Source organism: Thunnus thynnus, chromosome 16 (assembly GCF_963924715.1).
Source record: "Thunnus thynnus chromosome 16, fThuThy2.1, whole genome shotgun sequence".
In the NCBI taxonomy this organism is placed as follows: domain Eukaryota; kingdom Metazoa; phylum Chordata; class Actinopteri; order Scombriformes; family Scombridae; genus Thunnus; species Thunnus thynnus.
The window spans coordinates 14,546,719-14,559,995 of NC_089532.1; the positions used below are offsets into that span (position 1 = coordinate 14,546,719).

General features: G+C 40.8%; 1 protein-coding gene across 1 annotated transcript in view; it reads left to right on the forward strand.

Moving 5' to 3' along the window:
• Positions 1–13,225, forward strand: part of fancm (FA complementation group M) — a 42,618-nt gene extending 29,393 nt beyond the window's left edge. Inside the window, exons 14-24 of the mRNA XM_067614015.1 lie at positions 6,988–8,890; positions 9,030–9,118; positions 9,478–9,546; positions 9,727–9,846; positions 10,080–10,242; positions 10,388–10,494; positions 10,662–11,170; positions 11,256–11,349; positions 11,546–11,900; positions 12,081–12,375; positions 12,543–13,225. Of these exons, the coding sequence (XP_067470116.1) occupies positions 6,988–8,890; positions 9,030–9,118; positions 9,478–9,546; positions 9,727–9,846; positions 10,080–10,242; positions 10,388–10,494; positions 10,662–11,170; positions 11,256–11,349; positions 11,546–11,900; positions 12,081–12,375; positions 12,543–12,669 (3,831 nt within the window). The 3' untranslated portion in view covers positions 12,670–13,225. The remainder of the gene's footprint in view (positions 1–6,987; positions 8,891–9,029; positions 9,119–9,477; positions 9,547–9,726; positions 9,847–10,079; positions 10,243–10,387; positions 10,495–10,661; positions 11,171–11,255; positions 11,350–11,545; positions 11,901–12,080; positions 12,376–12,542) is intronic.
• The last annotated feature ends 52 nt before the right edge of the window (positions 13,226–13,277 follow it).

The following is a 13,277-nucleotide window of genomic DNA, read 5'->3' on the forward strand; positions in this document are numbered from 1 at the left end:
TATTTTCTATATCAATCTGTCTTTGCTGTCTGCTGACCTGGTAGCCGTTCGGGTCGTAGTCTTCGCTGCTGGTTGATAGCAATCTTGTTTTTCTGGTTGTTTGAATGGATCAGTTATATCAGCAAGGTCATCGGATCCACTAGAACTTAGTCACACAACAGTTGTATTGAAGCAACAGAATCTCTCCGGCAGGGAAGACTTTCAAATGGATATTATGTTTTATATACTCAAGAACTGCACCGTATTGTTACGATGCGGCGAGATAAGCGATGTCAGACGGGTAATTTAACCACAAGACTCTTTTTGACCTCGTGTCCATTCTGCCAATCTCTTATCGCCTCCAAATATCTCACACAGTATCGATGAGTCGATATGTTTCAGACCTCCTCGTCTCACCATCTGCTACTTCGCAAGATTGTGCCATCGATAAGACCCCTGAATTTGTCCAAATCCTCGAATTTGGGTCAGAGATTATGTTAAAACTGACTATTGGCTGAACACAAAGTGGGTTTTATTACGTTTTTTTTTGTTGTTTGTTTTCTCCACCGTGGGTCTTTACTGTACTAGGGAAAGAGAGAATTAGCCCACCTGTAAAAACAAAACAGGATTAGAGGTTGAGATGGCAGCTCACATCCCTCAAAAAAGAAGAATTAATGTCAAAACATTTGAATGTACGCAAATGTGGCAGAGATACTGTAAAAGCTTACAAGAGTATTATTTAGTCTCCAAAAGTATAAACCGTACACTTGAACATGCAAAGTACAATTAAGCAGTGCAGTCTTTTTTTTATGGCAGAGGGATTCTGTGAATATTATTGTCTCTCTGCAGTTGTTTAGGTACATACTGCTCAGTACATAGGTCACACGCTTTGTCTTTTCTGTTTGGCTGGGTTTTTTTTAATAGTAATTAAGGTATAGAAGTGTTTAATCTGGATCCATATCATGTTACCCAGAGATAAACTTTGGAGATATGCTTCAGGTTTTTTTTTATACAAATGATTCAAAAGGGTCTCAAATGTTTTCCATATCTCAAAGTGATAAGAAATAATCTTTAAAAACCTGGACTTGTATCTGCACCAAAAACAAATCACTTTTTTTAATCCATAGCCTAACTTTGCACAAAAGTAAATTAAAATCTGCTTTTTCCAGAGAAAGGCATTCATTCTTTTTTGATTAAATAAGGCAGTCTGTTGTTTTTTGCATATTTCTTTTTTTTTTTTTACCAACCCACAACAATGTTTTTCACAAATCTGTCTTCCTATGCTGTGTATTGAGGTTTTTCCTCTGATATATCAAATCCACAATCCTCCCAAACAATTTTACTCATCTTCAAACGTGCTTTGATAAACGTAAATTCTGTTTAGCAATGATGAATTTAATTTATTCAAGCCCATGCACAGTAGAAATTCACGCTCTTCGCAAACAGAAGTGTTCACATTGACACACCAGCGGCCTTCCCCCCCCAGCACCTGCTCCACACTCATCTTACTCTGTGAGGGAGAGCGTTAGCCGAGGCTTACTTGCTTGGCCTGAATTTGCAGAGGCCTTCTGACCTTTTTGCTCCAGAAAAAAGAAAAAAAATAAAGCAACTAAATGAAAGTCCAGCCTTTATTTTTCTTGTAAATCTTCCTCACACACATCCCACCTCGCCTTAATAGCCTAGCACTGCAGAAGCATTATCCTCATTTGAAGCCATTTTCTGTCTGGGTGAGTTCAAAAGCATGCTGTGTTTTTGCCTCTTTCTCCTTATGATGAAGAGACACAGGGCGGGCAGGCAGGCAGGCAAGCAGGCCTCCTCTCCCATCATTATGTAACCATTCTCTGAACTGTTACATAAAGCCAGGAAGTTGGAAGTAGGTCAGGTTGTGATGGCCTAGATGTATCCCGCACTGAGCAGGGAAGAGAGTGGGAGATCAAAAAACAGATGCAAAAAGTAAAATTAAATAAAAATCAAATCAAATAAAAAAAACACTTAAAAAGTATTTCATGTAGAATAGTTTAAATTTGATGGTGTTTGAGTTGTTTAAAGTCTGCAATATACTGCGAGATAGTGCTGATATTTGCATGGCTTTAAGTTTAGCTACAATGTTTGCGTTAATCTAAACAAAGACAAAGAAATAAATGAAGCCTCTATATTATATTATTATATTATATATTGATTTTGGGACAAAAATTGCATTGCAACACAGTGAAGTGTTATGAAGTTTTATGTCTCACATTTCATTCTTGCTTATTGTCGACGTGAACGTGTTAAAGCTCGACAGTGTTGCAGGTCTAGTATATGTATATATATGTATATATAGTATAAATGGCTGACGTACTTGTCCTTTGCCTTTGGATCATTCTTTTCTCTTTTATTTATCCAGATTAATTTATTCTTGAGTAGAGTTGCAACAATTAGCCGATTAGTTGATTGCCAAAATTAATCTGCAACTATTTTCATATTCTATTAGTCTTTTGTGTAACTTTTCAAGGAAAACTGCCTCTGAGATTTTATAGACCAAACAATTAATTGAGAAAATAATCTGCACATTAATCCACAATGGAAACAATTGTTAATTGCAGTCCTATTCTTGAGTTGTCATATAAGGGCCAATAAGTTGAAATTCACCTGCAAATCCATGTGGTTTGCAGCCAAACTTGTAGCAACTGTTGCTAACGTTTTCTCTCATAAGTATAGTTTGCAGGATTTGAAGCAGGTTTTACACCATTTGAATCAGAACAGCCGGTGTTGTCGGTCGATCAGTGTTTAGCAATTTGAGGATAGTTGCATGTTTGAAAACAAAGTCATGCAGACTGATTAATACGGATGATGCATTCTTTGTGTGTGTTCATGAGCATCAAATTTGTATGATTATTGTAGTGCAGTGAGATAATCAACAGAGTGGAGTTTCCACTTTGCTGCTTCCTCCTCATGTGGTCTGAACAACACAAACCCTTTGACCGTTCCAGCGTCTGCAGCGCTCTGTCCTCGTCATCAAGTTTATTTCGGTCTGCGGCATCTCTAGATCCAAAGACTTAATCTGATCATTAATTAATTGCATGCCAGGGGTTAAGGTTAATCCTGTGTGAATCGAGTTCTATTCATTATTTTTCAGGACGAGAGGGTGTCAAAACTCACTCGAAGCAAGATATTAAAACATTTCTTCAAAGGAGGAACATAATGGATTCCCCCGATGTCTGACTAGTGTGACTAAAGCCTTGAAGGCCTAAAAGCCTCTGTTCCATTTTTTTCATCAGGATTGTGATGTTGAAGGACACACTGTGGCCTTGGTCTCTGCGCAAAATGGACCGCTATGAGCAAAGCTTGTGTCTGAGGGATGCAGGAGTATTAAGGATTTGTATAAGATGGATTACCCTTTTAAAAAAATGTGATTTATTTCTCAGATTTGGGGTAATACTTTCACAATATCTCACAATACTAACTTCAGTAGCACCCAGGTAAAAACTCCTCTCTCTTTTTTTTGTTTAAAAAACAATAAAATGATAATTAATTGGACAAACATATTCCGTCTTTAAAGGCACAATCCATGATACGTAATAACATAATCACTCCAAAACTGACTGACAGGTGTTTTATTACACAAACTAATACTAGATAACAACTAAATCTATGTTGTTAATGTTGTTTTATGCTGTTGAAACTTTTTCCTCGAGTAATGATTGGAAACACATGTGTAAACAGGACTACAGTACATTTTTTTAATAATGATCATCTAAGGAAAACACAATATCATGATTTTTTTTATTATTTTGAATTCAAACTATAAATTCATGAAAATGTATTTTTTATTTTCATATTTTTGTGAAATATTCCAGTAATTTACATGGTCAGAAAATACAGATTTGGATTGTGGATTATTAATTAAAAGTTGAATTTTTAAACAGATGTAGTTTAGTGGCATCTAGCAGAACAGACTTGGCAGAAATGGAATATAATATTCATGAGTATGTTTTAATTTGTGTATAATCACCTGAAAATAAGAATTGCTGTGTTTTCGTTACCTTAGAATGAGTCCTTTACATCTGCATGGGGAGCGGGTCCTCTTCCACGGACGCCTCCATGTTGCACCGCCATGTTTCTACAGTAGCCCAGAACAGACAAACCAAACACTGGCTCTAGAGAGGGCGAGTTTTGTGTCCACTGTGGGTTCTCCTACATGCTTGGAAGGGAAAGGGAGGGGTATTCAGTTGGTTGCAATCTGCAACCTCATTCACTCGATGCCACTAAATCCTACACAATGGTCCTTTAATAATGTGCCTTCCACCTCCAAAGTATATTAAAAAATGTCTTCTTCTTTATAATTTAAAGGTTTAAAGACACTTAAATTAAAGATAATGTTTCTTTTATTTGACAAACAGCTATTTGACATACACACTAAACAGCAACATGCACTCATCCTCCATGAGAAGAACATTGCTGCATCAATATGGTGTCAGAAGTGTTGCAGAATAGCACCATTAAAAGTAGCCAAACAGCAAGTTTTCTCTTTTCAAAATATAATAGCTGTTAAGTAGATATATTTTTCCATCTGGTTTTGTTGGAACAATTTCAAGTAACAACATTGAAACAGCTCCGGCAGTTGAAAAAAGTTCCTGTTGTTGTTGTCGTTGTTGTTGTTTTTTTGAACAGGGAAGAAAGCGTTGATAATTATTGGACTGTATTCAGTGACAGTTCAGAAATATTTTTCAGTGGAAATTCTCACCTATTAAAAGTATTCCGCCCTCACTGAGAAGTGATGAAGTGTTAATTACAGCTCTTGTGCTTTAGCAGTACAGAGTGTGACGCCAACAAGCTGTTTAGTGTTTGCCTCCAGGTTTGTTTGTCTAACTAAAGGATAAAGCGAGGTGTCCAACATGTGAAGAGATATATTTTCAGGTGTTGTTCATTATCATTTTATTAGCTTTTCTCAGTGAACAATGTCATCACTGAAGTCATAGTTATTTAAGACGATGAACTTGTAATCTTATGTGCTTTGGAATGAATTTAGCACACACAGATATACAACTTTTATATCTGTGTACTAAAGGCCAAACGTTTCAAAAGCGATCGTTGCATAAGTAAGTTGGCAAACACCAGGGCCACAATAGCGTGCTGATGATTGACGCAAGTCAACAATAAAAACTGCTGAATGACACACTACTCTTCATACTGGCACAAGGTCTCAAAGTTGAAACCTGCTGAGCAAGAATCGAAATAATTCAGTACATTCAATTCACTCCTCATGAAGAGGTTAGGAACGACACTATGAATATTACAGAACTAGCTCAGCTGCACAATTAATCAAACGTAAATAAAGATTTTATTTATTTAGGTCACTCTTAGCAGAGAAAAAAGTTTGAGATTTGTAGAAAAATCAATACAATTAATATATTTGAAAAATCATACATTTTTGAGAAAAAAACATAAGGTATTTTGTTTGTTATATTACCTTTTTTCCAGAAAACCAGATTAATTAAAATTATGTAGTTAAAAAAATCATACAAGTCAGTTGAAAGACTAAAACTCTAAAAGGGTTAGAGGTAGCGGTGCAGATTGTGAACAGTAATTCATTCCACAGCTTGGATGACATGACAGCCAAGCCAAAGTCACTCTTAACCGCTAATATAGACTTAGTACCAGCAAGAAAAGCTTTTTCAACTGCCCTTAACGTGCAGCCTTGTATGTAGGGGCTTAGTAGGTCGAAAATATGGCTTGGAGTCAATCCATTTAACGACTTATAAGTGATCGATAGATTTTGAACTGTATTCTGAAGCAATGGGAAGCCGATGAAAGCCGTAGTTCCAGTTAAAAGCCTTGCAGCTGCATTTTGGACCAACTGAAGACAATTTAGTGTTTTTTTTTCATTGGGTGCTAAATATAGAGAGTTAAATAATCAAGGCAGGATGAAATTAAGGCATGACTAACTTTCAGCAGGCCAGCGGCAAACAGAAATGGTTTGATTTTAGAAATCCTTACATATTTGAGTGAATGGGATTGGTATTGAAAGCATGTCTAATAAAAAGAAAAACTGCACTCGTACACTGCTGTAGTTAATGATTCATTAAATGCTTCTTTAATGACCCGTCGGCATAACAACAAAGCAGCATCCCACCAACCCCGTATGTGTGGCCTGTCTAAGTGCCATGCATGAAACTTGGGTGTCTGCACTAATGCTTGGTTTTGTAACAGAATAAAGGGTGAAACAGGCAGTTTTTCATGTGAATCATCACAAATTTCCTAACCCAAACAAACAACTTAAATGAATACGTTGACACAAAGTCCCCTCTCATCAGGTTTTATTTTCTATCTAGGGAAAAACAGTATTTTGCTTTCTGCATCTCAGTTCAGTCCTGCTCTTTCAGCCTCCATTAAACACCGTCTTTTCATTCTCCTCTCTCCGTACGATGAGCCTCTTCATCCTGCTGGTCACAGGTTCGATGGCACCCTGCCGGCCCAAGCAGGACACCACTCTCGATGAATCACTTCCAGGTCATATGGTTTGCACAGACGACAGGTGTTTGATGAATAGGATGTGTGTGTGTGTGTGTGTGTTTGTGTGGAAGATAGAGACAGAAGGAAATTGAGAGATATTTTAATATTGGGCAGATTTATTAAGCAAGAGAAAAATAGTGGCATAGTCCTTTTTAAAATTCTTGCGCAAGGGAACAGTGTCTAATTACAAGATGTTCCCACGTCAGTCTTGCTTGACGTTCTGGAAAAACAAATAAATGGGATGTTACATCAGAATTTTGTACGTGCTCAGTGTGTGGCTTCAATGTGACGTCTCTTCACAGGGTATTTCCTGATTAGATTACTGTATGAACATGAACTGACAAGCTGTTAGGCTGGGCAATTGGCTGCCCATTGGCTGCCCTTTTACGTGTGTCGTAAAAGGTTTGGAAAGTCCAGAGGCTGATGACAGCTCCCTGACCTTGCCTTCTCCCACAGAGGAATCTTTTCTTACACAAAACTCTTCTTTTTGTTTTTGTGTATGCATCTTTTCAGGGGGAATGTCGTTACGAACAGGAGCTTCTTCCTTACCTCAATGCCGACGGCCACGTGAAGAGCGGACAGATAGATAAGAAGAAGAAGAAGACACAGAAAGGCACAAAAACTTGTGCCAAAACTTCCAGCAACAAACCCAAACCATCTCACTTGTCTTTCTCTGATCTGGAATACATTGATGAGGAAGATACACAAGGAATGGGTTTAATTTCTACATCAGTCTTGATAAAACAGAAGCCTCCTGTTGAACATGAGAGCAATAAACCTCACGATGACATCAGAGATCACGCAATTTGTCCACTTCAGTCAAACAATGACTGTCAAGGCACCGAGGTGGATGATGAATGTGTCATCGTTAATGAGGACGTCACAAAAGCAGAGCATACAGTGAGAGAGGCGGTAAATTTAGACAATATTTCACAGCTGATCACAAAAATCGATGACTGTGAGCCTGATCTAGAAGAAGATGTTGAACTTCAGGCCATGTTCTATCTTCCGAAATGGGATTTAGCACCTCTCTCCTCTGCCAAACTCCTCCCAGGAAGAGATGAGAGTCTGAAGACCATCCTTACCAATGTGGCAGAGCTCCTGTCCCGATCTCCACCGCTGCTCGCTGTAGATTTAGACGCTGCCATGGCCTCCCCATCACCTCCTCCCTCTCCTCAGCAGGTGCAGGGGCCTCATCAGCCGTTCCAGGTCAGGTTCACCCTGGATGTGGACGACGACGACGACGATGATGAAGCGATGATGAGTGACGCTGACAATGCTGATGAGCCTTCAGTGGAGAAAGAGGACAATAAGATCTATAACAATTGGCAGCCTGTCAGGAGGGGCAGCACAGCAGCCGACAGTCCGACTTGGGATGAGGTTTTTGATGACGAAGAAGAAAATGAGAATCATGACGGCATGGAGGTCGATGACGAAATGTGCAATGACGTCAAGGGGGAACAGGCTGGTGAAGAAGCAGAAAAGAGTGAAGAAATAACAAGTAAGAACGGTGGCAAAAGTGAGGAAACAGAGCATTATTGGGAGGATGTGAGGGATGATGTGAGGGATGAGAGCATGGATCTGTTTGAGGATGATGAAGCCTTCCTGCAGATGACCATCCCAGAAATCCCCACTCCTGAAGACGCCGTCACGCCCAGGACATCTCCCAGCGCTGAGGATATTGCTAAAAGCACAAAAAAGATGTCAAACACTTCAGACACACGAACCCTGACAAACCCATGTAGCACTACAGACTCAGCTGACATGCATGTAACTCGGGACACAATCACCCATAACACTACCGAAACAGAACATAACACACACACAGCAGCAGCAAGTAAAAACGCAACAGACAAGGCAATTACAAGTCTCTGTAAATCTCCTACAATGCAACAAAATCAGTCATTTGACAATTCCCATGACTACTTTTCTGTCAACTTTGACCTTGGATATTCACTGGAGGACTCTGAGGAGGAGGAGGAAGAAGTAGAGGTTGTTCCTGCCCCATGTATGCCAACCTCCCCGCAGCCTAAAAAGCAGGATGATTCCACAGTGTCTTTGCCGGGCGTCTCTAACTCCTCCACTCCTTATAACAGCGTCCATAGACCTGTACGTTCCAGTGAGCCCAAGTTATCTACACCCCAAAGGCTGTCGGAGCACAGGAAGAGAGAAATGTCCTCTCTTCTGATCTCACCTTTGGTGTCTAAAGGTTGGGCGCTACCATCTCCAATCACATCACCAGCAGCCAGACGGATGCTCATATCAGGTCCAGCCGGGCCTCGCACCCCGTCTTCGCTCTCCATCTTGAAACGGAGACGACCGGAAGGCTGCACCACCGAAGCAGAGACGGGGCCAGGCGTGGAAAACGGCTCACACCAGGAATTCATGTGTGTGCCTGACTTTTCTCTTCATCCAGGTTTGTTTACTCTTCAAAAGGTACTTTTCTTTAGAGGCTCATGTTTTAAGTTGGTACATTCCATTTCTCTCTGCTCCAATTTACATTTATATGTCAAGATCTCTGCCTGTTTCTGTTTGTCTCACCTTTTTTTTCTCAGCAGAGTGCAACACTGACAGTGAGGATGAGGTCGTGGTTCATAAAAGAAGACATCAGAACAAGGTCAACCCCTTGTTTTCGCCAGAAGTGGTGAGAAACGCCTGCTTTATTCATTTTGCGCTCTTTCATAATGTCAATGAAATGCTCACATAAAGGCTCATTCTTTTGGTATACATTAGAAATAAGTAGATGTCATCTGTCTGTTATGGTACAATAACACCAGCTAAGCAGGAGGTATCAGATTCAGACAGGTTCAGTCTGCCTCTGTCCATCATTTCCAAGGTACCTGCAGTTGCCATGACAACCACTTTGACCATGACAACCACCACCATATACTGATAACAGAGTAATTCATATAATACTCATTGACAAACTGTTCACAGATATAGTGTAAAAATAGAGAATGCACATGTATGTATGCAAAATATATCATGTTTTGTCTCCGTTAGTCCAAGATCTCCAGTGACGTGGATTCCCCGGTGGTAGCAAAAAGGAAACGTGCAGCTGCACTTGATATTGTAAGATTTTCTTTATTAGTGTGTAGAATGCCACAGGGTACAACCTATTCAACACAGCTGATATGATTTAAACACTTTCACTCCACGCATTACTTATACTAATTTCTACATTATATGCAGCAACATAAACCGTGAAGAGAGTGTACAGTATTTAAATAATTTCTTTCCCTGATTCTCCAGTCCGATGAGATGGAGGGCGAAGCTGTTTCCGATGATGATTTCCAGAATGAGTCTGTGTTCATACGCAGAACCACAGCACATGCACCTGAGAGGCAGCGAGTCCAACAGGGCAAAACCAAGGTCTGTGTGGCAACAGATGCTGTGAATCTGTGAATTATATCATTTATTTCTTATGTTAACCTTTAAAAATACACAAAAAGTAACAACTGCTGTTTGTCTTTTTCAAAAAAAAAAAAAAATCATCACACATTTCAGACTTGACATTACATAAAAATGTCAAGTCTCAATAAATGTCAATATCCGACACCCTCAGCATTTGTCAGCCTTGATATTTCCCATTGTCCCTTTGTCAGCACAACATATGTCGAAAAGGTCGTCAGTTCCTGGATGAGGAAGCAGAGCTGTCAGAGGACGAGCGGGAAGAGGTGTCAACTGATGAAGAAGATGGAGAAGAAATGAACCATTCTCTAGAAGGCTTTGTGGTCGACAACACACACTCCTCCCAGGGACTTGATGGTAGGGCACCATGGTTATTCCAAAAAATGTTATTTTACAGTATCGTCAGTGGATTTGATTTCTAATTTCCTGGACCAAGTCTTTCAGTTTTAGGAGAATCGACAGTCAGTCTTTGGCTTTTCCTGTGTGTTCTCCTTTATATCAGAGTCAGAGATGCACGGGGTTTACCTGAAGTCAGTAAGAAGCCCTGCACTCCATGGCAAGTTCAAAATGTCCTACAGAAACCATCACAACATGGACATATTTTCCCAGGTATATTTTATCCTCAGTGTTACATTTTGGTTAAAAATAAAAGGCTGTTGTGTGTATTTACAGATGGTGCAAATAGCAAACATGAGTTTTAAAGACACATCATTAAAATAACCTTTGGTGTAAACATAACCTTAAGCTCTGTTCTTAAACTTGACCTTTGGTCTCAGGTGCCTGAGATGGATGAAACATATGCAGAGGACAGCTTTGTGGTGGGCAATGAGGTGGACGAGCTGGAGAGCAGTGAGGAAGAGGCGGAAGAAGAAGTCGTTGAACTTATGCCAGAGGATTCATATGTGGACGGGAAGAGGCAGTACGCCACCAGACGCCGTGTCTTCTTGCACAAAGCCAGAGCAAAGACTGGAGCCAGAGCAGGTGCTAAGACCAGGGCTGAATCTCCACCAGAGCAGAGGGCCGGGGTGAAAACCAAGCGCACCCGAGTCATACGCCTAGAGGATTCCAGTGAGGAGGAGACAGAGGAAGTTGATAAAGAGAGAAGTCTTGTAACAGGAAAGGATATTACTGTTGCCCTGCAGCCAAAGCTGGTACAGCATGACTCAGATCTCAGCAAGCAGAAAGCCTCCTGCTCCTCCTCCTCCTCTTCAACCATAGCATCTAAGGTCTCACTGCTGAGCAGGGGACAGAGGGGCTCAGTGAGTGAAGATCTGCAAAATGAGAGGTAATTTAAATCCTCATATAGTTGCACACATGCACAAACCTAAACATTCATGAAGTACTCGAGCATTGTTTTTGCTCTCCTGCAGGTGTCGCCAGAGGTTAGAAAATCAACATCTGCTCTCTGACCAGCTAGACTTTGTGGAGTCAGACTCGCTGTTATCCTCCAAGAAACAGCTTCAGGTAAAAAAAACCCCAAAGATGACACATATACACACCTGCTGGGGTGAATACAGCGCATGTGTGAAAATCATAGGCACACAACATGCTGACACATGATCACTAAAACTTAATAAAGGCAAAATGCCAAAAAAGAAACACAAACAAATGATTAAAACTTGAAATAATCCACATCAGAGTTTTGTTTTATACTGTCCAGGAAACCCCAGCCACCTCAACAGCGCATCAGCCTCCGAGGTCCATCAGACAGGATTTGTCAGTCAGCGAGGCTCCTTCTCCGCCTGGGTCCGTCCGTATTCTGGTGGACAGTCGCTGCATCAGCAGTGGAGTGGAGCTGATGACCAGCCTGCGTCAGCACCACGCAGCCACCGTCCACGTCTGCTCACTGGACGGCAGCTACTTCATCGTCAGCAACCGCATGGCAGTGGAGCGGCACAGCCAATCAGATCTGGCCGCAACACAGAACCGGAAGCGATTAGCCGAGAGAGTGAACAGCTTGCAGGGATTGTTTGAGCGCATTTGTTTGATTGTGGAAAAGGACCGAACCAAGCCAGGTCAGTCAGCTCTTTGGTTTGATGACTTAATACTAAGCAATATTTTTTAAATATGAACTGTGAATTTTTAAACAGGTTTATATTGTTTGTCCAATTACAAGTATAAGATTCATTATGTAACACAAAGTTAGTTATAATGACCTTTTTGTTAACTACTGTACTGTACTGTCACTGCCCCAGGTGAAGCCTCACGTCCATTCCAGCGAACACGTTGCTACGATAGCACGTTGGCATCGCTGGTGCAAACCGGCGTGCGGTTGCTGTGGAGCAATGGTGCTGAGGAGAGTGCCGGCTTGCTGGCAGACCTGGCACGGCTGGAGCAGCGTAAAGGTCAGGGCATCGCTGCGCCCTTGGAGGTGAAAGGGCAGCACAGGCAGCAGGCCCTGCAGATGTACTTGAGCCTGCCCTCAGTCAACTATGCTCACGCTCTCAACATGAGCCACAACTTCAGGTCCATCGCCCAACTCATAAACAGGTAGATGAAGTGTGTGTATATACAGTATATTTGAAAAAAAACAAAAAAAAAAACAGGAACAGACAAGAATGTGATGCTTTGCTGGAGTAAGGTGATTTCAGACACTGACATAAAGGTTTTCCCCTCTTTTATAACTCGCTCTTCACCTTTCCATCTTCCTCCTACAGCCCTATTGAAGCCATACAGAAAGGAGGCTGCATGAGTCAACCCAGAGCGGAGGAGATCTACCGCTTCCTGCGCTACTCCTGCGACTCCTTCCTCATGAACACATCAAAAGCATGGAAAACCTGCTAGCAGCGTGGGAGAGAGCCACGACCTGAAATCCATTTCCTCCATTCATCCTCTGTATTCCTTTCTGTCTCCACCACTTTCTCTTTTCTTAGTGATGTATCTTCAGTTTCTTTTCTCTGCCCTTCTTGTTTCCTTACTTCTTTTTCAGTCTCACCAGGGACCAGGAGACACCTTTATCTTCTGCTCTATCTGAATGAAAAAGGAGCCTCAGGATATCGGCTCAAACTTCTTGCACAACAAGTTGAAGGGGAATGCCACTCAACTCAATTTTTGTTATAATATACTACTATTTTGATGTAAGACGTGAGTGAGTGAGTGGTGTTTCCATACATCTTGTCTCGTTTCATGGTATTAGACTCATGTGCTGGCATTATTAGTGTCAAGACAGTGTGGAGGCAATACTGTGGTCCTAAGAACTCAATCAATATTTGATTGATACTTGAATAACTTGTTTTTGTTAAATTATGTATACATTTGTTTAAAGCCCTCTCACTGTAACTTATTACTCTGAAATGACTAAATATGTCATCAAGTTTCTTTAATAAACAGTCTATTTTTTTGTAAATTATTGTTTCACAAAGTTCACAAAAATCTATGACCCTATTACAACC